Source organism: Microplitis mediator, chromosome 1 (assembly GCF_029852145.1).
Source record: "Microplitis mediator isolate UGA2020A chromosome 1, iyMicMedi2.1, whole genome shotgun sequence".
NCBI lineage: Eukaryota > Metazoa > Arthropoda > Insecta > Hymenoptera > Braconidae > Microplitis > Microplitis mediator.
The window spans coordinates 21881472-21908031 of NC_079969.1; the positions used below are offsets into that span (position 1 = coordinate 21881472).

The 26560-nt window shown below is 26.1% G+C and overlaps 1 protein-coding gene across 5 annotated transcripts; it reads left to right on the forward strand.

Moving 5' to 3' along the window:
* LOC130664086 (TGF-beta receptor type-1) lies at window positions 1-26142 on the forward strand. Of its 5 annotated transcripts, none has more exons than XM_057463841.1 (8): window positions 1-1202; window positions 3847-3958; window positions 5422-5576; window positions 12130-12366; window positions 12474-12707; window positions 14716-15056; window positions 16534-16773; window positions 18545-26142. In XM_057463841.1, the coding sequence occupies exons 1-8, from the start codon at window positions 1127-1129 to the stop codon at window positions 18665-18667; spliced, it is 1518 nt and encodes a 505-aa protein (XP_057319824.1). In that variant the 5' UTR covers window positions 1-1126; the 3' UTR covers window positions 18668-26142. The 5 variants fall into 5 exon arrangements, with proteins under 5 accessions (XP_057319824.1, XP_057319802.1, XP_057319791.1 ...); XM_057463819.1 differs by lacking the exon at window positions 5422-5576 and adding an exon at window positions 8731-8915 and having other exon boundaries at window positions 12477-12707; XM_057463808.1 differs by lacking the exon at window positions 5422-5576 and adding an exon at window positions 8731-8915 and having other exon boundaries at window positions 2-1202.
* Window positions 26143-26560: the final 418 nt, after the last annotated feature.

The window sequence follows — 26560 nt, forward strand, 5'->3', positions numbered from 1 at the left end:
ACAATCGCTCATGAGTTCTCTCATGTCACTTGTAAATTAGCAACTAAAAAAAACAGAATGATAATGATAATAAAGTTAAAAAAGTGTGTAACATAAATTACATATCACGATTATGAATATATAAATAAATCGCGGATAAATAACAGAGTTATGTAAATAAAAAACTATAATAAAACATAAATATTTTTTATCACCACCTGACACTAGTGTCATGGCGCTCAGTGACAAATCATCGGTAGTGCATCAGTAGTGATCAGCAGGTACACACATTAGTGACTACTCGTGACTTGTTAAATAAAATAATTTGAATCCAGTGATGTGTTTTTAACCTCAGGGTTTTAAATTATCACAGAACAATCACCAACATGCTGGTTAACTGTACGTAAATAATTAAAAAAAAAACAATAATCAACAATTGGGAAATAATTATTTTAATAAAAAGTGTTTTTTAACACCGGCGATGTTCCTCCGTACCGCTGATTCGCAAATTTATTGAGAGCTCTAGGCTGTGGCCTATTGCAGAAAATGGCCGCATGTGTATGAAAAAAAAAAAGAAAAAAACGTACACCGAATACCGAATGTTTTTTAAAAATAAATAAATCAACAATGCCGTAATTATTGTGGTGGTTTTTAAAATGATAATATTATTTAGTGCTGATGATTGTGAGTAAAAAAAAATTTTATTGATCAGACGGTGGGCTTATGACAGGGTAATAATTATTTATAAAACTGGAGTAGGAAAAAAAAGGGCCTAAAAGTGTTGTATTGTGTCGGCATGCTGTCTCACGGTCATCGACCGGAGGCTTAGAAACGAGATGTCGAGTTCCCCATGGATACGCCACTGACTTTTATCATCATCAACTATTAAATAATCAGCAGGACACTATCGCACTATTTTTATTATTTATTACTGTGAAAAAAAAACTAAGTTGATTAAAGGTACTGGTTTAAATACCAGCTGATGAGTTTTCTTTGTTAAAATAATCAAGCAGTTGTCAAGTTGATCAACTCACCATGTTGTTAATTAATAAAACGTAATAATAAACAAACAAACAAGTGATATATAAAATGTCAAGATTGTGGTACTGCGAGTCTTCAAGTTCAAGTTGATTATTTTTTTAGTAAAATGGGAAAAAAAATTAATAACACACTTGGCATTATTGCCTTTGTGTTTATTATTTATTTGTCGACGAGAGTTGATGGTTAGTAATTATCTCTTAGTTATTATTATTTTAATTATTAGTTTTAATATTGTTAACAACACGTGGTCCATTTCGCTTGGAAATTTTATTTTTAAATGAATACAAGTAATACTGATTTAATGCTATCAATTATCAGTTAATTTATGCTCTTAATTTATTTAAATAATTAATTATTTCAGTTGTCACAGATATTTTCCAAGTTATTTATATTCTTTAATCGTTTAATATATTTTTATGATAATTCATCAGGATACTGAAGTTAGTCGAGGTCTAATAATTTTTTGAATTTTTTCAGAGATAAATTATAGAAAAAAAAATATTTTGAAAAATTGCACTTGTAGTTTTTTTAATTTTCTACATGTGCATACTTTTTTTTTTTATTTTGTTATTGATTTATTGGAATAAAAAAGCGGAAATTGTTAGTTGTTTGGTAACGAGGATTATAATTAATCGACGACCACTTAAGCGTACAGATATTTTAGACATAACTTTTAATTTTTTAAAGACTGAAGTTCAGTAAAGAAATAAAATCAATAATTGGTACTTTGTCGTAAATCGAATCTTTGTTTTGTATATTAAAAAAAAACGAGTGTGTATGCAGCAGATATCGAAGAAATTTAAAATTATTAATAAATAGAGTAAACAATCAATAAAATTAAATTTTTTAAAAATGCGCATTTAAAAAATTTTGAAATTAATAAGTGCAATGTTTATAAATAATATTTTTTTAATTATTCACTCTGTTTATGTATAACTTTAAGTTCGTCTGATGTCTGCTACATTCACACTAAAAAAAAAAAATGATCCTACAATTAGTCGACTTATAATTTTTGGATTTTTTTAAAAATGATAAATTGAAAAAAAAAAAAAAATATATATATTTCAGAAAATTGCACCTACAGTTTTTTTAATTTCCTTCATGTGCGTATTTTTTTGTTTGTTTTTTTTTTTTTTTAAATTACAATCTTGATAAAAAAATCCAAAAATTTTTGTCTGCTAACTTCAGGATCATTAAAAAAAATTAAAAAAATATATGAAGAGTTTTTAAAAATCTCTATTTACACAAGAAAAGGATTTCTTTTCGCAAAAATTTTTACTCGTCCCAAGAAATTTTTTTGCATTATAATTTGAAAACAAAAATTTGTTCGGAGGAAGAAAAAATTTTTTGAGGCGAGCCAAAAATTCTTGGGCTTAAAAATTTTTTTGTAGTCCCAGAAAAAATTTTTGTCTTCAATTCATAATGCAAAATATTTATTGTGCCAAGAAATTCTTTTTTTCTGTACATATTTTTGAATAATTTAAAAAAAAAAAATTAATCAACGGACGTCTATTATTTTCAGTATAATTAATTATAAATAATTAATTATTAGTTTAATTCAGTAAAGCTGTCAGTTAATTAAAATAAATACATATATTAATATGCAGGCTACAGTTCCGTTGGTTTTAAAAAATGGTTTTTCTTCGTGTGATTATAATTTTTTTTTTTTAATTAATAGTTGCAATATTTTTTCTGTAGTATGAAAAGTTTTTCCTGTTGATGTATAACAAAGTATGTAAATAAATTAATAATAACATTGCGCAACTGATGAAATAAAAAAATACTGTAATAAATAATTATTTATTACTTATTACTTGAAGTTTCAGTACTTGATTTGAATACTTATTATGCATTTATAGTTAATGAACTAGTAGTTATTAAATTATTAAAATGTATTAATGATTTATAAAAAATTTTTATCGATCAACGGGTTATCGACGTTTTGTTATGCAACAATAGTTTAAATTACACTCTTAATCATATATTCCTATATATATTTTATTATATGACATGACACACTCTGCATTGATATACTTTTTATGTTTCTCATATTTTTAATTTCTTCTATAACGAATTTAAAATCAATGCGTTTTTATTTAATAATTAATTTAATTTTTTTAGTTGATTGAGAAATATATTTATATATATGCATATTGAGATTATTTCCAATATGTATTTTTCATTTTAAAATATTGAGATTTTAATTTTAATTTATTTGATTATTTCTCTGTAGTCTTGCGTAATTTTTAACCGGTAAAATTAAGTTGTTTATTTTGGAGTTTGAAAACAATTTTTTTTTATTTATTATGCGGGTAATGGGAAGATAAAAAAAAAGTAATTAAGTTAAATGTGAATTTTAAATAATTATTTTTAAAATAAATATAAATAATTGGAATAGACAAATAAATTTTTATGTTAATTTTTTTTAAACATATATATTTATAAATATTTATATAGAAGTTACTAGACGTGGGCATTAAATTACAGATAAAATTAAATCTCGTCTTGTAACTTTAAGAGATGTAACTCGTAGTGAACAATTGTAACGGGAATTTCATACACTTAAGATTAAATGTTTTTTTTTTAAACTTAAATTCCAAACAAATAAACATGATAATCAAATAAAATATAAAATTAAATCCAATAGAATTGAGTATCAATAAATATTTAAATAAATAATAAATAATAAAGAAAAAAGGAAAATCGTCACCAAAAATACAAAACACGAGACGAGTTAATAATAAATAATAATCATTTATTTATAAATTTACTGTCAATAAATTTAAATCTTATATATTAATAATTTCTCATTTTTGTTAATTTTAGGATTAAAATGTTACTGCGACATTTGTGTCGATACCAATCACACATGCGAGACAGACGGCTACTGTTTTGCAAGTACAAGTCGCGAAGATGACGTCATCACACACGCGTACAGGTAAAATATATATATATATTTTTTATCAACTTAAGGACAAAGCAACCTCTTGAATAATTAATAATAAATATATTTACAATTACAATTACGTTTACATTTGTATTTATAGTAATTATCATAATAACAGTTAATAGTAACGAAAAAATTTTTTAATGATTTCGTTGATTAACGTGAAGAAGTTTCCTACTCTCGTAGACTCGTAAAAATTGTTGAGGCTGAAAGTAATCCCAGTTCCGTTGAGCCAACTACATACTATACTATATACTACTACCAGGATAATTGAAATACTCTTGATGGGGAAAAAAGATGCAGGGCATACGCGCGGATAATTGCCAGGAAGCGTGTGGGATCGACCGGTTTTTGCGAGCAAAAGAGACAAGAATATATATATATATATATATATCTAGTACGTTAAAAAAAGAAAAAAGGGGGTGGTAATGTACACGAAATTCGTTCTTCTCTCTGATCGATAGCTAGTTTTACTTTAGCGAAAAAAATTCTATGCCAGGGGTTCCATGAATAGGGGGTTGTTTTTTTTTATTTATTTTTAAAAAAAGTTTACGACTTATTTTTACCATTGCATTTAGGCAGCATCATTAGCCAGCCCTTTTAATTATTTTTCGTTGTAATTATTTATCTTTAAGTCTCATTATCTAAAAATCTTTGCAAGTATAAAAAAAAAATTTTAATTCTTCAGACAATTTTGCGGTAAAATAATTTATTTATTTTTTGTGCATTAATTTAATGAAAAATATTTACTAATTTAAATATTTACGAGACAATGTATTAAAAGAAAATTTTTTTTTAAGAAATTGGCTGGATGCCAGTAGGAAAAATGAAATGATGACTGAAAGCAAAGAGCTGAGATAAATAATAATAATAATAATAAGGAGGGGAGAGATTGGTATGAGATTACTATGTAATATAAGAGAAACAGGAGAGAAATATAACAGACGTAGAAAAGAAAAGCAGTTTAAATTCTCGTGTTTGAACTCTCTTGGAATAAATTGCCTGGCGACAAACTAAAACCGTCGAGGACTCGACCTCGATGGCATCCCACCACTACCACCTTATACTTAATTCTTAAATCATTTATTCGCCAGACAGATTATATTTAGGTTACTCAATTTTATAAATTATTTAACCGCAAAGACCAAAAACTTTTATGTTTATTAATTATTTATGTTCGTTATATATTTTCCCGACAGACGTTTATTTATTATTTACTTCACATTTCCTATTAATTTTTCATTGCATAATTATTTTATCTCTATCATAAAAATAATAATAATAATAATTTTTTAAATCGGGTAAAAAATAAAATGATAAATAAATAAAATAAACGGCTTGATAACGATGAGTGTTAATAAATAAAAGAATGACAGTTGGCATATATTAAAAGTCGTTATTTATTATCTTGATGTTGGTTAAGAAAGAGATAATTATGATATATTATACAAAAGGTGTCTCGACCGAAAAATATGGTTCCCACCTGAAGAGCCCTTCGTCTGCAAACCAAACAACAATCACAATGGAGTATGCTGCGATAAAGAATACTGCAACCTGAATTTATATCCGGTTTTAGTATCTTCCGATGTACCGCCCGAATTACCTAAAGGTATATTAATAACCACGGGACATATGTGTATTACTACTATACGCCACGATTGTGTGTGTGCGTGCGTTATTTCGAGATAATAATAATAATAATAATAATAATAATAATAATAATAATAATAATAATAATAATAATAATAATGTTTTCACCCGTTTTTACATCAAACATTTGTTTATTTAATTTTAGATTTTTTTTGTTATTTATTAAAACATCGTGTGTCGAAAAACGATTTAACTAACAAATCCCATAAAGTTAACAGCATTTTATTTATTTTTTTCTTTGAGTTTACGTTTTTTTTATCTTTATCGAGGCCCCTATTGTTTTTTAGCTGACAAGAAACCCGAGGAAGTAAACGATTAAAATGTTTTTTCACATGTTAATTTATTTGCTTTGTAATGTAAAATTTTTTTTATTTTTTGTTTTTTATTTTCATAAAAAAGTATAAGTAGGATGAAAAATTTTTAAATCCTCGAGTTTCTTAAGCAGCAACTGGCAATCAATCATTCAACATTTTTTTTTTGCCTTATCAATATTCTTTGTGAGTTTCTTATGCATTTAACAAATAAAAATAAATCGCATCTGTCTAACAAATATCTTGGATTTAATACAATTTTTTAAGTTTTTTTTTTTTGACTATTCGATTTATTCTGACGGCATACGCTTTTAAATAAATTTAAATGTATTATCGACAATTATAATTAAATAATTTAAAGGTAAATGGTTAGAACAGTGGAATTTATTTATTTTAAAATCTTAGGAATGATGTTGGGATTTTAGGAAGTGGAAAAATTAAATTTTATAGCTTTCAGAATTTATTTTTTATTTTGCACACCTCAAATTTTCAGTTTTTCTATTAAACCTATTTAATTTAATTATATTTTAAGAGAGATTTGCAAATTATTTTGTTTGCTATTGTACAAAATTAAAGCTCTTGTTACAGAATACATACTGAGGTTCGGTGCAGTACGAAATAATCTTGCAATTTTTTATCTAATTTATTAAAAATTTCCATTCGGTTGAGAGATAAATTTTGACAAATGCCCCATTTACTGTACAAGTGCGAAAGAGAAAAAATTGCAAATCTCCCTCAAGTACAAACTTTATAAAATCAATTATATTTTTTTAAAAAATTTTGAAAAATTAATTTGAGTATTAACCCTGCGTATGTATACTTGGTCTTTGGAGGAACTGTCAATTTTTAAAAAAATTACGTTGTTTCGATTATTCTCTAACTTTTGTTTACAACAATTTTAAACTTTTGACTTTGACAACTTCTGGGCCATCTATTAGACACTTCAAGAAGTAATTCAGAATTTTTTCAGATTTTTTGAAAGCCTAGAAACTTTGAAAACTTGACTGTTCCCTAAAAGACCCAGTGCAAAAAAAAATTCTCGACTGAAAATAAATATTCTTGATTTAAGAAAATTTTTTTGAAAACCTCAATTTTCTGGGATCAAGTAGAAATCTTCTCTGACCAAGACAAATTTTCTTGACTCAGAAAATCTTGGCTGGATTCTCGAAAACGTTTGTCTTCTAAAATATTTTCCTGACTTAAGATTTTTTTTTCTGTATGCGCATATCGTGCCTCGAAAAATATAGTGTACACACGCAGGGTTAAATTTCGCTATACAAGAAGTGAAAATCCTAAGGAACAAATAAATTGATTTGAAAAAAAAATCATAAAATTTTAATTACTAAATAGTTTGTTTTTAAAATTAAATTAAAAATGATTAAAATAACGGAGGTTTGAAGTGTGCGTTATATTATTGGAAATGACATATATTTAAAATAAGATAATTTGAAAGAAAAAAAGTAAATTTGTTGTGAAAATATCATATGAAAATATGGAATTAAAGGTGCGTGAAAAAACAGCTGTCGTCGTCACAACCCGAACCGCTGATCTTCTGCATGACGAGCAACTCGATAAATACGACCTTTGTCATCGAGTGCTGCAAAGAGGATTTTTGCAATCGAGATCTTAAACCCGCGCTGCACCCTACCACGAGAGAAGGTACAGTTTCATCCGGAGCTACAGCAACAATTCTTAATCTTATAACTTATTATTATTATTATTTAAATAACAACAATATCTATATATCTATTAATAAAATTAAAATAAAAAAAAAATAAAAATTTAAGTATTTAATGCAGCAATTAGCACTGTGACAATTTATCAAGCCGGTGGTGTAGAATTCGACGCACTCTCTTGTGCCCTCTTACTCTTCACTTGCCTTCTTATTTATATATTTATTTATTTATTTATTATTACCACTATTATTATTTTATTTTTTCTTCTATCTCACTGCGCAATTATTTTATTTATTTAGATCTGCACTTCCCTCTATTTTACTTCCTAATTTTTTATTACTTATCATTTATTATTTATATATGTAAAGATTATAAATTTGCTTTGAGATTAATGTATCATATATTAATCACTTTTGCTTCTTATTTATGGTATAAATCAATTTTTTTTTTTAATTTTTTATTATTTCTTTATTTAAATTTATAATTTACTTTTATGTAATTAATTATTGTGTAATTTTTTATATACATATATTTATTCATACATTTTTTTATTTTAGAATAAATCTACTGATGTAATCATGCAAACAAAAAATCTATTAATAGCTTGCGTCGATGCACGTTTAGATAAATGAGTATAAAAAAAATACATATATATAATTGTATACGTTATTCGTTAGATTATATTAATTGCCTGTGGTGAAATTATTTTATTTATTTTCGTTGTACAGGATGCTTAAGATGTCGCATAATTTAAAAAAAATTTCTTTTTTTTTTGTTAAATTTTTGTGTTGAAAAATTTTAAATCAGAAATTACCCGCGAAAAAATAAATACGAATGGACGGCGCGATAATTTAAAAATCAGTCGATGAGGTTTTTAAAAATTTTAAGACATCGCATAATTTAAAAAATTTTTTTCTTATTAAATTTTTGTTAAAAAATGACCCGCGAAAAAAATACAAATTGACGGCGCGATAATTTAAAAATCAGTCGATGGATTTTGGAAAAAATAATTTTAAGATTTAATTAAAGGGATTTTAAAGGAAATGATAAGAAAGATAATGAATGAAGGTTAGATATATATGTGTATCCGTGATAAATATATAGGTGGGAAATATATTGTTCTCAGGTGTTACGATAAGACGCGGTTCTTCCCAGCACCCGAATATTCAGTATGGTGTAGCAACAATGAGACAGTACGAGGTCCTGGAACAGACGAATTTGTAATCGCATGTTGCGATAATAATGACTACTGCAACCGCGACCTACAGCCTTTGGCTAATTCTCCTCGTGGTATATACAGATTTGAAAGAGGTATATATCCGGTGATGAAAAAAAACAACTCCGATGAAAAAAAAATAATTAATTTAATTCCACTTTCCACTTGTTGCTTTTTGTCACTCGTCGAAGCTTTACCAATTTAAAAAAAAAATTCACTCGTTCAAGTAAAACCCTGTACCGTCATGTATTACACATATTTTATATATGTAGAGACATAATAGACACATATTTTATATATATTTATAGTGCTATGCTGACTGTAGAGGAATATTTATTTTAAGTACTTGTCATTTATATATATTTATTATATAGATTGAACCTTTTACATTGACAATTTACATCACTATTTCACTTACATATATAAATTACTCAATGACAAACTTGAATCTTCAATCATAAACGATTTACCCCACACGCGCCGGAAATTACTCAATTTTGCTAAAGTGACAAGCGCAATCTTGAGATTATCAACTACCCGTCGACGTATTAAATCAAAATGTCTATTACATTATTTTGTTATAAGTTCATTACACTGTATACATATTTTTTTTTTTTCAAATATTAAAGTCTTAATATTTATAAAAATATTTTTCTTTACTCAAATAATCATTTTTAAACTTAGTATTTTTAAATTTATTTTTTTTTACTTGATTTATTTAATTATATAGTTTTTTAAAAATATAACTTTTTTTAATTCTAACATTTATTTGATAGAAAAATATGAGGGGTGTGCGATTGGAATCCCGAGTCAAAACAAAAATTCGGATTTAAACCTCAAAGTTCTCAATGAAGTTTTTGAAGATCAATTTAGAATTTGAAGGTTGACAACAGTATCCCCTTATCCACAAATAAAATTACCCCCTTCTCTTTTTTCATGAACGCAATGTTGCTGTTAAATTATTATGACAGCATAATTACATGTCGAAATAAAATAGTATGAGAGTCAAAACTGTCGTGCTGTTTCACTTTGAACACTTTTTAATTAAAAAGTAATTAATTTTGTACCTACAATTTTTCTATTTAAAATTTTTCAAAATCTGAATAATTTTTCATTCGTTCAGGATTTTGAGGTCTTATTTATAATTTAAAATCAATAAATTACTCGCATTTAGACCTCATAGTTCGCATTGAAGATTTTGAGTACTATAGTTACTTTCTGGACGGCAAATAAAATATCAAAGAAATTGAGGCTTTTGAGGACTAAACTAAAATTTGTTTTTTGACTCGGGATTTTAAATCGAATAATTCGATCGAATTTTTTCGAATTATTCGTAACTTGTCAAATTAATCGTCAATTTTAGAATTATCCAAAAGTTTTTAAATTGTTTGTAACTTTTTAAATTACTCGATTTGAATCAAGAAAATTTTGATCAGTTTTCAAGTATTTAATTTTTATTTAATAGTGAGCTTAGTTTTTAAAATAACTAAAAATAATTTTTTCGCAAATTCGTGTTTAATCTCTATTTATTTCTGACAAAAATTTGAATTATTGGAAAAAACATAAAAATTTCAAGTCGTTTGAAAGAAAATTTTAGAATTATTCGAAAAATCGAAAATAATTCGTAAGTTCAAACTATTCGCACACCCCTAAAAAATATTTCATAAATTAAAATCCCAAGTAGCACAAAGTCAACTTTAAGATGTCTTTTAAAAGGATAAGACAAATTTTTTTGTCTCAAAGCCACCTTTTTTGGTATAAGTACGACATGCAAATGTTGGCTCCGGAGACAGAGAAAATTTTTGTTTTTTTTCCTGTCTTATGCCAATTAAAAAGTCATTTAGATGACTTATTTTACCACTATTTGTAATTTACTTTTTGTCGTCACTTGCGTCAAGTCTTTTAAGTAGATATTTTTTCGGTGACATAAATTTCTGGTCGTTTTGTCAACATTTTGGTACCTTATCAATATGCCAAAAGACAGCCTAAGAACTGATATCTTACAGATGTCTCAAAGGCAAGTGCTATTTGGGAATAGTGAAAGTTCTTAAATAATTATAAAATTTTTAAATCATGTACGTTTAATCGTGACAAATTTACACAAATTATCCTCGGCCTTGCAAAAAATCTGAAAAAAATTTACAAATTTTTTATCGCTCTCGACTAGAATCTCCCTCGTTTTTTTTCTCAATAAAATCATTATTCATTATGAATTATTCCTCAATGTCAGCAAGGTATGCTAATTTAAACTCGTTAAAAATCATTCAGTATTTGCCTGCCTTCATCGTCAATCGTCTATATATGGGTTGTTTTTTAAAATCTCACTCATGAGGGACGTGCAAGTAAAACAAATCACACAATTAAATACGATAATTCAATTTTAATAATAATAAAAAAAAATCGGCTAATTTTCAATCATTCATTTCATTCGATTGGAAAATCATTGGACCGCATGAAGTAAATTTCAAAAATGGAAATGCGAAAAAAAAAATTGTAAATCGACTGTTTTCATTATCTACATCGTAGCAGACAAACATCATATATATACATATATATATATATATATATTTATTTGTGTTGTCATATTTTTTTTTTAGACACCCACAATACTCACGTCTGTTACGTATTCAATGCTTTGGTTACTTTTGAATCATCTGGGCCTTCGTTCGTTCGTTATCGTTATTGTACATCAATATATACATACATATAAATAAATATATTACCGAAATAGATATCAGTATATATATAAGTTCACAAAACACGAGATCAAAAAAAACTCCATGACTCATCGACTCTGATCATTATTCAAGGATTTTTTTTTACCGCATGTAAAAATAATTATAAATACAAAAATTATTTTGACTTTGCACCACAGGTGGACAAAAAATATCCACATTAGAAAATAAATATTTTAATTATTTTATTATTTTATTTATATATAAAAATTTATCATTTGAATTTACTTACAAATATCACTATTATTTTTTAAGGTAAGCTGACGAAAAAAAAAAAATTCCCATAGGAAAAAAAAATTGTTTTTTTTAATATAAAAATTTAATTGTCTCAATATGTGTTCGCATGGGATTTAGAGCTTTGCACGCACATCTGTAACCTTTTTTTTTAATTTTATTTATGACCTGCAATTGCTTATTGCTCATTACGCATTTAATTGCTTGTTGCTAATTCTAATAAAATTTTTAATTTTAAATTGATAATCAATAATTAAAAAAAATGAAAAAATAATTAAGATGATAGAGAAATAAAATTTGATATGAAATATTAACTGATGATTAATTTTAAAACAAAAAGTAACGTCCGGTGGAGACGGAGTTGCAGCATGGGCCACCTGGAAAATGGCCCTGACGATAGCACTGCCAATTTGCGCAATTTGTGTTGTCGTAATGGTGGTTTATCATATACATATGAGTCGGCATCGGCCTGCGAGACATTTTCCCGATGACTCGATGGAAGCACCTGAGAGACCTATTCTTGGTGGTGTCACTATTAGAGACATGCTTGAGATGACAACTAGCGGCAGTGGTTCAGGTAATTTGTGTTCTGCAATTTCAAATTTATCTATTATAAGTATTGACTGGTAGTTTTATACTTGACTGATTTATTTATTTATTTGTTTGTCTGTTTATTTAATTAAGTAGGCCTGCCATTGTTGGTTCAGCGGAGTATCGCCCGACAAATCCAATTGGTTGAGACAATTGGGAAGGGTAGATTTGGTGAAGTTTGGCGTGGAAGATGGCGAGGTGAAAATGTCGCTGTTAAAATATTTAGCTCACGTGAAGAGAGATCTTGGTTCAGAGAAGCTGAAATTTATCAGACTGTCATGTTGAGGCATGATAATATTCTTGGATTTATTGCTGCTGATAATAAAGGTTTATATTTATTTATTGACTTATATATTTATTAATTATGAATTTATACGAGGCTGCACTGTAAAAAATTGGGAGTGAATTCGAAGTGATTACTGATTTTATTTAAATCTAAATTCATTCCGTCACTTGGAGTCACGGGGTTTTAGAACAAATTACTCCGCATAAGGAGTAAATAGGGAGTTTTTTTTAGGTGAGTGATTTCGGAGTGATCTGGATTTCATTTAAATCCGCATTCACTTCGATTCGGAGTTTTAATTTCAAAATTAACTCTTTTTAGCAGTGAATTTCATTCCGTCCCGGAGTTTCAATATTAAAATAAACTCCCCTTCGGAGTGAATTTCACTTCGAGGGGATTAAATAAATAACAGTCATCCCTGCATTCACTCCGGATGTACTCCGTATTTACTCCGCTACTTTTTTAGAGTACGAGACTACACTCAAAAAATTGGGAGTGAAGTCGGAGTAATTACGGATTTTATTTAAATCTAAATTCACTCGGAGTTGCGGGGTTTTCGAAAAAATTACGCCGCATACGGAGTAAACGAGTAGTTTGTTTTTTCAAATGAGTGATTTCGGAGTGAGTTGGATTTTATTTAAATCCGCATTCACTCCGATTCGGACTTTTGATATTAAAATAAATTCCCCTTTTAAGTGAATTTCACTCCGTAGTTCTCTCCGTAATTTTTTTACAGTATACATTATAAATTACTGAGGAATTACCAAATGATCTTAAAATAATTATGAAAAATAATATCTTCAGATTTTATAATTACCTTTTTGTGTCAAAAAATTATGACTCAATTGTTATACTCATAAATATTTTAATTACTTGAAATATTTGAATTTTTTTTAATTTTTTACATTTTAACATTCGGTTAGAATTTTTAATACTAAATTTTTAATTCACATGTAAATAAAAAAAAAGTAAAAATTTCACAAAATTCATTTAATTTTACAGGTTTAGTAATTCGAGTTCGCATTAGTAAATGTATAAAATAAACTCTAAACAATTTTAAATTTCAATTTATTTGAACAATTTATCAATATCAAAATTTTTCAAATTATTTTTACGCTAATAATATATTGATGTATCAGTTAAAATAATTTATGATATTAATTTCATAGTATTTGCTATTTTTTAATTGTAAAAAAATTTTAATTACATCGGCAAACTTATTTAAGATGACAAGGTTAATTAATGCGCCAACAAACTGCGATACTATTTTTTATTACTACACAGTATTTAAAATTTACACCACGTATTGTAATTTTAATACCTATGGCTCATAAAAAATCTCGTCATAAAATTTCAATAATTTTTTTCCATTTTTTTTTATCATTACCGATTATATAATCAAAAACTTTTCCCAAAGCGGTACTTAGTCTTGATAGTTATCGCGAAATTATTTAAAAAAAGTGAAACAATATTCAAAAAAAAATTTTTTTTTATTCCAAAAGTTTTCTGGGTTAACTAAAAATTTATTTTCAATTTCTGTATCACGTCCTATTAAATCAATATTTTATCATCTGGTTATAAAAGTTAAGTTTTTGTCCGACAATTTATCAAAGTTACGAGTTATCAAAGAAATAAAATTACACTCCGTTTATACCCGATTATCCAGCAACAAATAATCATAAATAAATTCAAAGCACGTTTTATAAAACGTTTAATTATTTTTTATGAACTCACCGATAATTTTTTTTTATAAAAAAAATTTTTTATTCATTTAATTAAGAAAAAAAAAAAATTCACTGCATTAATTTATAAAAATTTCTATAAAAATGCTAACTAATTATCGCGAAGCAATTAATCGTGTTAGAAGTACGCGGTAATTAATTTATCTATTACATATTTATAACGAATTAATTTTGTTGCGTAAAGTATAAAAAATATCATGAGCTGAACGTTTAAAGTATATGTAACTATCTCTTAATAGAGAGATGTTAATAATAAATTGAATATTGATTTCCGATTGCATTAAATGGTTTTTTTTTCTTTTTCTACCAGACAATGGAACGTGGACGCAATTGTGGCTCATAACGGATTATCACGAGAAAGGCTCGCTATTCGATTACCTAAATCGGTCAACAGTCGATACGAAGGGTATGATGAGGATGGCACTCACCATGGCAACGGGTCTTGCTCACTTACACATGGAGATTGTTGGTACACAGGGTAAACCAGCAATAGCTCATCGTGATCTCAAGTCTAAAAATATTCTTGTCAAAACAAATGGCACGTGTGCTATTGGTGATCTGGGTCTCGCTGTAAGGCATGACGTTATCACCGACACTGTTGACATTCAGCTTAATAATCGTGTCGGGACCAAACGTTACATGGCTCCTGAAGTACGTATTATAATTATCATGTTAATTATTTTAATTATTACACACCTCAAGCGCGAACGCGTGTGTGCTTACAATTAAAATTACTTTTTCGACTAATTTACTCACGTTAAATCATCTCTAAACTTTTTTGATTACACTAAAATTACACGCTTACATTTAAGGAGATACGCTACCGGACCTCTTTCTCACATTCAGAAAAATAAACGGGACTATCTTTGTTGCATTCGTAGAGTAAATGAGAATTTTAAAACAATTTTTCTCGGAGACGAATTAGAATTTTTGAAAATACGAAATTTCTAGCCCTTTGTTAAGGTTTCAAAAAACGCTAAAGACTCTCTATTTTAGGTTTCCGGTGTTAGTTCGTGAATTAAATTGGATTGAAAATCGGTTACCGTTACCCCTTAAGGGGAGGCAGGGGGTGTCGTTTATTGTGGCAAGGGGGTTGAGGTTCTAAAGAAACGTGACGTTCGCAGCCCATCAAACAATTTTGAAAATTTTTCTGTTTTTTTAAGTTTTATTTTTTTGTTACGATAAAATGTCATTCGTTTCATATTTGTAAATATATTAATATTTCTTCGTGTATATTTTCGTCATGATGGCTCAATAATTTGTTATATTTACTTATATCTGGTTTTTTAATTATTTTTTTTTCGACGTCAGCGCTAGCGTGCGGTCCGACATAATCAGTTCCTGATATATTTAATATCAAAGAAATTTATTCAAGTTTTATTATTGTGAATAAAAAATTTTTTTTGAAATATAAAACTGTATTATTCATTGATATATATCATGTACGAGAGGGGGAGGTCTAAAAAGGTAAAATTTTGCGTGACGTATTTTATGAACGGCCGCATACTAGTCGGGAGATAATTTATCAAAGAATAGTTTGAAACCGGTATTAAGTCACTTCATTATCCCGTTGATTCAAAATAAATTATTTTAATCGAAGAAACCAGTGCTGTCAGTTGTTACGATAAATCTTCGGAAACACGATAACTTTCAAAAAGTATAATAAATTGGCCTGATTTTTATTTTTGTAGCTTTGTATTTTTTGTCGCAAGAACCCTTTTGAAAATCACTATCTAAATCCTTTTTGTTTAATTGTAATTAATAAAAAAATTTTAAACCGGTAATTCATTAAAAATTTAACTGTCATTTTTTATTTTTTTTATTATTTTTTATTTTTCCTCCACCGAATACTGGGGCAGGACTTGTGTGATAGTAGGATTAAAAAATAAAAAGCAACATCTACAAAAAAAGGTGGAATTTTAAAAAAAAAATTTTAAATAAAGATTAAACTGAAAAAAAAAAAATTTTAAATGAAATTAAGAAGTTAATTAATAATTAATAATGTAAAAAAATAACAAAATATAAATAATGATCATGAGCGACTGGGGTGTGCACTTTTGGATTTTCCAAACTTTTGAATATTTAATATTTATTTATTTATTTATTAAAAAATGGTCTTTTATTTTAGGTCCTTGAAGAGACGATAAACATGAATCATTTTGATGCCTTCAAGAGGGCTGACGTCTATGCTCTTGGTTTAATACTGTGGGAAATTGCCAGAAGGTGTAATGTCGGTGGTATTTATGATGATTACCAGCTACCGTTTTATGATCTGGTGCCTTCGGATCCTACTATTGAAGAAATGAGAAAAGTTGTTTGTACAGACCGTCAGAGACCTTCTATTCCAAATAGATGGCAATCTATTGAAGTTTGTATTTTTTTTATTAATTTATTTTATTTTTAATAATAATACTGTGCAATTAAATTATTTTTTATTGCCCTTGAAATATAATTATCATTTTATAAAAATTTTTATTTGCTGACCGCGTTGTGTGTCATCAAAAACTTTTGATACTATTATCATATAACTGTTTTGTTTTTAAGTCTGATTACAAACTTGTGGAATGTAAGTCAGTACTGATATTCAAAGTATCTCAGATTAATTCATTAACCAACACATTCGTTCTTATTATTATTTTTTTTTTAACAAAAACTAAAACGCCTGATGTTAGATAAGTTTTATTTAAAATATTGATTACGCGACATCTCAATATTCAATTTTGTTTTCTTACCCTCTAGCCTCCAAAATCAGCTACATAGTTTATAACTTTTTTTATTAATTAAGGACATTCCCAGACAGTGCTCCTTACTTTTTAAAAATACGCAATGGCTTTCAAATGTCATACCCGTATCAAAATTTTATTAATTAATAAAAAAAACATTTAAAGCGTTAATTGAAAAAAGGACAATTTTGCTGTGATATAGATTTTTAACAAAATTACTCACAGGTGTTATCAATTAAGAATTAAACGAAATTTGGTAAATAAATTTTAGCTTAAAAAATTAGAAAATCAAAATTATAATGTTGGCATAAAGATTTTACTGAAATTTTTTTTTCCAAATTTCGTTTAACTCCTAATCGATATCAACTGCGTAGCTCTTTTTTTAATGAATGCTTTAACTTTTTCTTAGTTAATTATCAAAATTTTAATACGGTCATTATAATTGAAAGTCATTGAATATTTTAAAAAAAGTGGGGGGCACTGTCCAAGAATGGCTTTAATTGACGAAAGGACAACGAAGTTACAATTTCGTCGAGATATAGAATTAAAAAAAATTTATTACAGTTTCATTAGGTGTTAAACGAAATTTGTTGAATAAATTTTAGCCTACAAAATTTGAAAATTCTAATTATAAAATTGACATGAAAATTTTACTGAAATTTATTTTCCAAATTTTGTTCAACTTCCAATTGATATCAACTGTAAGTAATTTTTTTTTTAAATCTATATCTCAGCGAAATTGCAATTACCTCGTTTTTTTTTTCAATTAAGGCTTTAATTTTTTTTTAATTAATTGATAAAATTTTGACAGTGAAAACCATAAAAATTTTTAAAATATGGGAGACATTGTCTGAGAATGGCCTCAAATTTTTAAATCGTAACCTTTAATTTAACATCCAAAATATCAAATTTTAATGAAAAAAATTTTTTTTTTTAACGCTCATGTAGTAATTAAATATATTAATTATTATACTAAAAAAAAATAATTTTTAATTTAAATGTTATTCCACTTAATTAACATGAGTGCAAATGTAGCAGACATACGACAATTTTTTTATTACGTATAAAAAAAATAACTAATTAAAACAATAAAATTAAAAAAAAATACATATACTGAATTTCGAATTTTCTAAACATGCATTTTTTAATTTTTATTTTATAAACATTTTAATTTATTATTTCAAAGTTTTAAAAATTGTCAGATGTCCGCTGACTTTACTATCATTAATTAACATGTGAAATTTCTCAGATAATTTGTAATTAATTAACTGAAAGAAATTTATTAAAAATAATTTTTGTTTCTCTGTACAGTAGACCCAGAGTAGCGCAATTAAAAACTTTTTAATTGTTCAGTGTTATTAATCTAATTGAAAATAATAAATGAAATAATAATAATTATAATAATTAATATTTTAGGCACTACAAGTTATGTCTAAAGTTATGAAAGAATGTTGGTATCACAATGCAGCAGCAAGACTTACTGCTCTGCGTATTAAAAAATCACTGGCTAATTACGGGAGTATAGCAGACATTAAGTAAGTAAGTAATTTGGACTCATGGATTAATACCAACTTGGATTACCAACGAATGAACAAAACGTAATCACATATGCATGCTCAGGAATGAAATAAAATAAAAAGATCTTATTCAGCAACACAAGTAACATACAATTTAATAAATATTAAATATGTATGTTGGTATAATTTATTTATAATTTAAAAAAAAGGAGACTGATGACAGAAAATAAACGGACAATTTTTTACAATTGTATTTGTATGTATAACAACGATCATGTCATTGCTTTGCAATTGATTAAATTTAGGCTTTAAAAATATGAAATTTTATTTTTACACATTTTAAAATTAAAATTAATAATTATTTGGGGTATTGATTGTAGAGAAAAAATTTGAAAAAATGAATTTTTGATCTTGGCTTTATGCTAAAAAAAAAGTCTCGGTATGTGATAGATATTTTTTTATTTAGTAATTTGTCTTTAAATAATTATATTAATATAGAAATTTCAAAATTAATTGAAGCTTTATTTTGATAAGTGCATTAATAATCGATTGTTTATTCACTAGTGTAATCGATTGCGAGTTATTGAAATTAGCTTTATCATCTTACATTTAAAATTTAAATTAGTTATTAATGGGAACTAAAAAAAAAACCAGTGAACGACTGCTAGTCGGCGACTGTTGCTCTACAATTATTCTCATCAGTGTTAAAAAAAAATATGATGATTGATGATTTAACTGATGACGGAAATTTGAGAATTAAAAAAAAAAATTTGTAGCATTTAAGTACACCCGAATATTTTTGCTCAAATTTAAACGAATAAATTTAAAAAAACCGCGCACGCAGTGCTGGTCATTAAATTTTTAATCTGCAGATAATTACGTACTTTTGTGACTTATCATTTTTTTTACTGCTAAAAAAGTTAATTAAATTTTTCTGAACTTTATCGGATTGATAAAAAAAAATATTTTATTATTGTAAACATTTTTAATATGGAGTATAATTAATAATTGTCCTTCAGAAATTATTAAATACAAGGTAAGTGACCTAGTTTTTGACCTTTTGAAGATTGCAAATAAAAACTTTTTTTTTTTTACACTAAAGTTGTCACTTTAAATTACGGTAACGTTAATTTATTTGTTTACATAAAATTTTTATTTTTTTAATTAAAAAAATTATGGAAAGGTTGGAAACTGGAACACGGTTAATTACTGGGTCATTAAACTTTTAATTATTGAACTGAACTATTCAAAATTTATAAATTTTTATTTATTTGATTTTTGCTAAAAAAATTTTAAATAAAAAAAAGCTGATTTTTAAAAATAATTTATAAAACTATCAAGTCCTTATAATTTCTTTTTTTTTTTTTCCAAATTCTGAGCCAATAAAAAAATTTACAAGCAATAATAAATATCAGAAAAATTTTCTCATTAAAAATCAATACTTAGAAATGTCAAAATTGAATTTTATCGATAATTTTTAATGAAATTGAGATTAAAAAATTTCAAATCAATCTCCTGAAACATTCCATAGATTTAAAGAAAAAAATCTAATGGAAAAAAAAAAAATTTGAGTTTGAATTAAAATAAATTAGGGCAAGTAAAAATATGAAAAATATTTTTTTGTCAGTAAAAAACATGGAAGGCTGAAGTAAAAGGGTGCTAATAATGATTAGCGATAGACTGGAAGCAAATGAGCAAATACGAATACAATAAAACTAAAACTAATAATAATTAATTGAATAAATAAAAAAAAGGGTGTGTAAAGATAAATAAGAAGGTGTAAATGTAAAGGAGTATAATAATTGGATCAAACAAAATTTAAAAAGACTCTATTTTCGGTAATTTTATTTGTAGATTCGTGATAATGATAAAAGAATAAAAAAAAAAAATAAAATAAACAATTTAGTGAGTACTAACTATTGTTAGGTTTGAGATGTGATTGATATGAATAGGATACGATACGATACAATTACGATATGATATGATATGAATTGGAGGAATGATTAAATGCTGAGTGTGTAATTCATTTATTATTAATGGAATGGAAGGAATAGAAATAAAAAAAAGTAAATAAATAAATGAAAAATGATAGCAGCCTATGTGAGCCGTGAAACGTTTAGACTGATTATGCTTCGAGGAACAAATAAGAAAGCTTGTTTTTATTATTTTTAAAAAATGATATCGACAAGTAACATGTGGTTTTGGATTACTGAGTTACAAGATTAAAAAATAAGAAATAAATAAAAAGGAATGAGAGAAAAAAATATCAGTGGACAAAAAAAAACTTGAGCGATAAATTTCAAATTTTTTTTTTAGTTTTTTTGGTAATATTTTTAATGATTACCAAAAAAAATATGTATGATTAATTAATTTAATCATTTGATTTAATTGAATCTTCGTCATCCAGTGGAACTGCACTAAAAATTTATTATAAATTTAAAAAAATTATGTAATTATTATAAAAAAAAAAATTATGAGTAAGGTAAGACCCAGTACTCGATCAGGGAACTAGTACCCGATGACTCGTATTTGTATCACGGAAAATAAATAGTTGCTACAAAAGCTGCTGTAGTTGAGGCTGTACTTTAGTCCAGCGGAAACTCCGAAATAGGAGACATTTTAAAAATTTAGTGCAAATTTGATTAAAAATATATGCCACCTACAAATACCCGTGAAAACAACAAAGTCATCACTTCAGGGTTGATGAGAAAAAAAAATAAAAAAACTTTTTTTGTATCTATAAAAAATAATGTAATAGATTTTTGAAATTTCGAAGATGAAATTTACTGAATTTTTACAAGGGTGTGACACTGAAACAAAAAAAGATTTCTACATATCGCTGCGGTATGAGTTTAAACAGTCCTGCTATAGGTACACATTTCTTCCTATTTCAGTGACACATCCTTATAAAAATTCAGTAAATTTCATCTTGGAAATTTCAATTATCTATTACGTGTTATTTTTTGTAGATACAACAAAAATTTCTTATATTTTTTATGTGAATTTTTTTTCTCTACAAGTTTTGTTCGAAAGATTTTTACAAATTTTTCTTGTTTATGAAGTATTGGCAAAAAATCTGTTTTTGGGTTTTTTAAAATTTTTTTTCTCATCGACTGCTGGGATGATAACTTTTTTATTTTGGGTGATGTCATAGACCTTTAAGCAAATTTGCACCAACTTTTGAGAATGTTGCCTATTTCGAAGTTTCGACTGGACTAATTTATGTAGTACTTTACTTCATGGAGTACCCACTACTACAATATTGTGCACGGAAAAAAATAGATAGTACTGGTTACTGCTCTGCGCAGTAATCGACCAAAAATATCGGGATGAATCCATTTTGACATGAACGATTCATACTAGAACAGGAGTCATTGCTCAACACGTACTATTATTATTTAAACAGTAACCAATACTGTGTTACATAGTACAGAAGAAAGTATTCAAACCTCTTAGCACAGCTCTTGTCGCTGTATAGAATTTACTATTTAGTGACAGGAATGGTTACTTAGATCTCGTAGATCTCATTAACATCCAGAACAGTACTCAGTCCTGCTTTGACATGAACTGTTACTAAATTCCTATGTATCTCTATTGTCAAGAATAGTAAAGACACATATGTTAAAATGTATTTTTCCCTATATTTTTCCTTGATTACTGCGCAGAACTGTAATCAGTACTATCTATTTTTTTCCGTGTGGTTGGAAGAACCACCATTGTTTTTTCCATGATAAATTTACTAAATTTATATATACAAATACATAAAGTAATCTGGTACTAGGTCTTTTACCTTAATACGTAAGAGTAAACGTATTTTTTTCCGTTTTTCTTTTCAATGCCGTCTACCCGGGTCGAAAATTTTATCTATTTTAAATCAAATAAAAATTTTTATTCAATTTATTTAGCATGTGAAATTTAATCGTTTTGTCCGTACTAGGGTAGAAATATCATTTGTTGCCACTGCTCCATTTTTGGACACAAAACTTTATTTTAATTAATGAAAAAGTATAAAATAAAATTTTCATTGCAACAGTGTGATAAAAATATCTTTATACATATTTTAAAAATTGATTATGTCATTGCGTTTTTTACAAATTACTTTATATAAATTTTTCAAGTCTCCAAAACTAGCCCTGTGGCCAAAAACTCTACTCTATTTATTTTTATTTAGACTATTGTCAGACTTGTTTTAAATAATTTTTAGTCTGGTTTTGGTCGCCTTTACATCGAAATCAGATTTTAATTCTCAAAATATTTTGTTAGTATCCAGACTAATATAAGACTTTTTCTGTCTATTATTTTTAGCCTTTGATTGTCTGTAGATAAAAATCACCTTAAAATTTTAAAGACATCAACTAGTTCAAATACGGAGCAAATTGTCTAAAAAAAAGTCCAATTACACAAAAATTATGTCAAATTTTTCGACCCGGGTAATACGCGATTTATTTATCTTTTGGATAAAATAGTGTTATTTATTTTAAAATACCCGGGCCCGACTGTCTACCGAGCAGAATGATAATGATTACCCATTATTATTATTACATGAATACATATAAATAATATTAATAATAATAATAATAATAAATATAGTTATTGATCCGTGTTTAATAACTTACTCATGGATCGCAATTCACTCAAAGACTGAAATACATATTCATAGTAGATTTACATCAGAGTTTTTACAATTTTAAAAATAATAAATAAATAGTTACAACAACGTACTAAGTCGATTAGATATTTTATAACTCGATTTTATACTTTAAATATTTATTTATAATATTTATGTATTAACTGATACTGATGATACTGATTCTACAGTTTACGATTTTAATTATCGCACTTACTTTTTTTATCTGACGTTCTCCCAATTACATTCCTGTTAATTATGTAGGATATTTTTTTTTATATATAAATATATATATATATTTATATATGAAGTATGTTATTAATATTACGAGTAGTTTTTTTTAATTTCATTTCGCTTTTAATTGTAAAGTTAATTATTGAGTGCGTTGGGTTTATTTTTAGTAGATTTAAATTTATTGTCGACTAGTTTTATCGAAACTTCCAATAGAATATTTAAATAAATGAGCTCCCGCAGTTATTACCACTAGTACAATAATGTGCCAATACATTGACAGCTGAAGTTTGTAATTGAATCCAGATAAATATTTAAATAATAATAATAATCAAGCTTGACATCCAACTTCAACAATCAATAAAACCTCCATATTTAATTGAAATAATATATAAATATATATATATATATATTAAATTAATTAAATCTAAGTAAAAAGTATAATGCAATCCTGCAAGACATTTTAATAAATTTTGAAAAATACTAAAGAAAAAATTCGAGGAAAAAAGTAAGGGAAATTATTTATATTTTTATGTTAATTTATGAAAATTTTGTAGTTATTTAGTCATGCAAATTACCGTCTTTTTTATGTTTAATCAGATGAATTGACTGACAATTGACGTCACAAATGATTTGCTCAATTTTTCGGTCATTTTTTTAAAAACAATTTTCTAAAATTCGTAAAAAATTTATCTTCACTTCTATTTAAACGTCAAATGGCAGAAAAATTTTTCGATCAATTTTTTTAAAAATAATTTTCTAGATAATATTAAATGTTCAAGTACTTGCTATTGTAAGTAAACTGCAAGTCGTATCACTCAATATAATAATTGATTTTTTTTTTAAATTCATACAAAATTTATCTTCACTTCTATTTAGTAGTCAAATGACAGTAAAAAATTTTTCGGTTAATTTTTTATAAAATAGTTTTCTGGGCAAAATTAATTCCGCGCGGGAACCGCGATTAAATTCAAAAAATGAACGTTGGTCAATTTTTCGCTTGTCAGTTGACGTCCATTGACTGAAGATTCCTCTGACTTACATCACAACAATGATGTAAAAATATGACTTTACATAATTCTTTTTTCAAAGCAATCACTGAAAATAAAGTATATTTAAATTTAAAAAAATAATTATTGGCGGTAAATAAATTTTTCTTATCAGTTTACTATAAACTGGATTTAAAAAAAAAATTTTCATATTTCTATTGAATTTTTTTATCAAAAATGCTGAGCTGTAAGGTAGAAGCCCCTATACCCACTCAGTACCATTACTCGCTCACTTTAACTGGCTGATGCGTTTTTTATCATTTTTATAAAGAAAAATTTCAACTAAAACAATTATTATTGATAAATAATTATTTGTGAATCTAAATATATTAAAATATAAAGTACAAAATTATTTTATAATAGATTATAAATTTAAATTAAGTGACTGTTTTCAAAATCGCGCTCAGCCGGGCATTTTTTACTTTAACGTTCATTCATTTGATTAAATTTAGATTACGTCAAATTTTTTAAGAATTGTTATAACTATATCTTGTTAAATATATTTTTAAAATTCATGAAATTTTATATTATGAAAGAATAAAGTGATATAATTTATAAATTATTTTCCAAATCAATAATCTTATCATAGTTTAATTGATATTGTCTTTGAGCGACTATAGGGCCATGTGTTGGTCGAGTAATGGGACATCACAACTTTTAGTGAGCGACTATGGGTACACTCAAGGACCTTATTTAAAAAATTAATAATAATTAATTCTCAACATTATTCTTCAAACTAAAATTTTATTCTAATACTCAAAACTACAAAAAATAACTAAAAAAAAAAAATATGATTTTTCATTTTATTTAATCATTTATATTGAGTGATTTAATCTCACTCCAATGAAAAGTGAGTGGGTATAGAAGCTTTTACCTTGTATGGAAATTTTCCCGCGATTTTTTTTCTTTAGTATTTTACTCAATTATTTAAATTAATTTTCCAAAATTTATTGTTAAAATTTTTTTTATTGAAATAAGTCAGTTGGGCCCGTGAAAAAAAAAAAAAAACGAAACAGTCTGACTCTAATTATGGGTAACAGTAAAACTGCCAATCGCAACATACAATTAAAATGTATAATTATTAATCAGTTTATAAATTATTATTAATTTATCAATTAATAATAATTCCACACCCACACATATACATATATATATAAATATACACCATATATATTTATTTTGCCATTGAAAAACCAAATTTGTAAACAAATGTATGTATACCGTTACAAAAATTCCGCGAATTTAGAATGCGAGAGTGACCCATTATAATATAATTAAAAAAATAATAATAATTATTATTATATATTATCAATATTTAACAATACGTTATTTATATCGCTTTGTATATGGTTTTTTTTATTTGGTATAGTACTATTAATTATTATTAATAAATTACTATTATTATTATTAATTAATAAATAAACAAATAATTATAATGATGATGATGATGATTGAGCTAAAATGTTTGCGTTATAGGATTAAAATATTTAGCTTATGCTTCGTCAGCTATTTACGTACTTGGATCTAATCAGAAAATGAGAATATTCCGACGAGACGGTTTAGAAAAAAAAAAAAACTAGTAAATAATAATAATAATTGAAAAATAGATTTATGTTATTTTTAATACCGGAAGATCTTATAGACATTCTTGCTGTAGGTCGTATTTATTTTGGCTACTTGCCTTGTACACTTGTCTTCTATTTATTTATTACTATTATTATTATTATTATATATTTTTTTGTTATCATAAATAACTCAGCTATTAAAACCGTCTCATTATTGATATAATTCATAATTAGCGATATAATAATTTAAAAAAAAAAATAATAATAATAAATAATGAAAGCATGGGTTACCGAATTACTTACAAGATTTAAAAATGAAAATTTAATTTCAATCGCTTTATATTTATTTATTGTTACCCGGTCAACTCTTGCCGTTGATTAATTTTTTTAATTGTTATTCATTATTATATTATTTCAACTCATGTCTATTTTTATTGTCATTA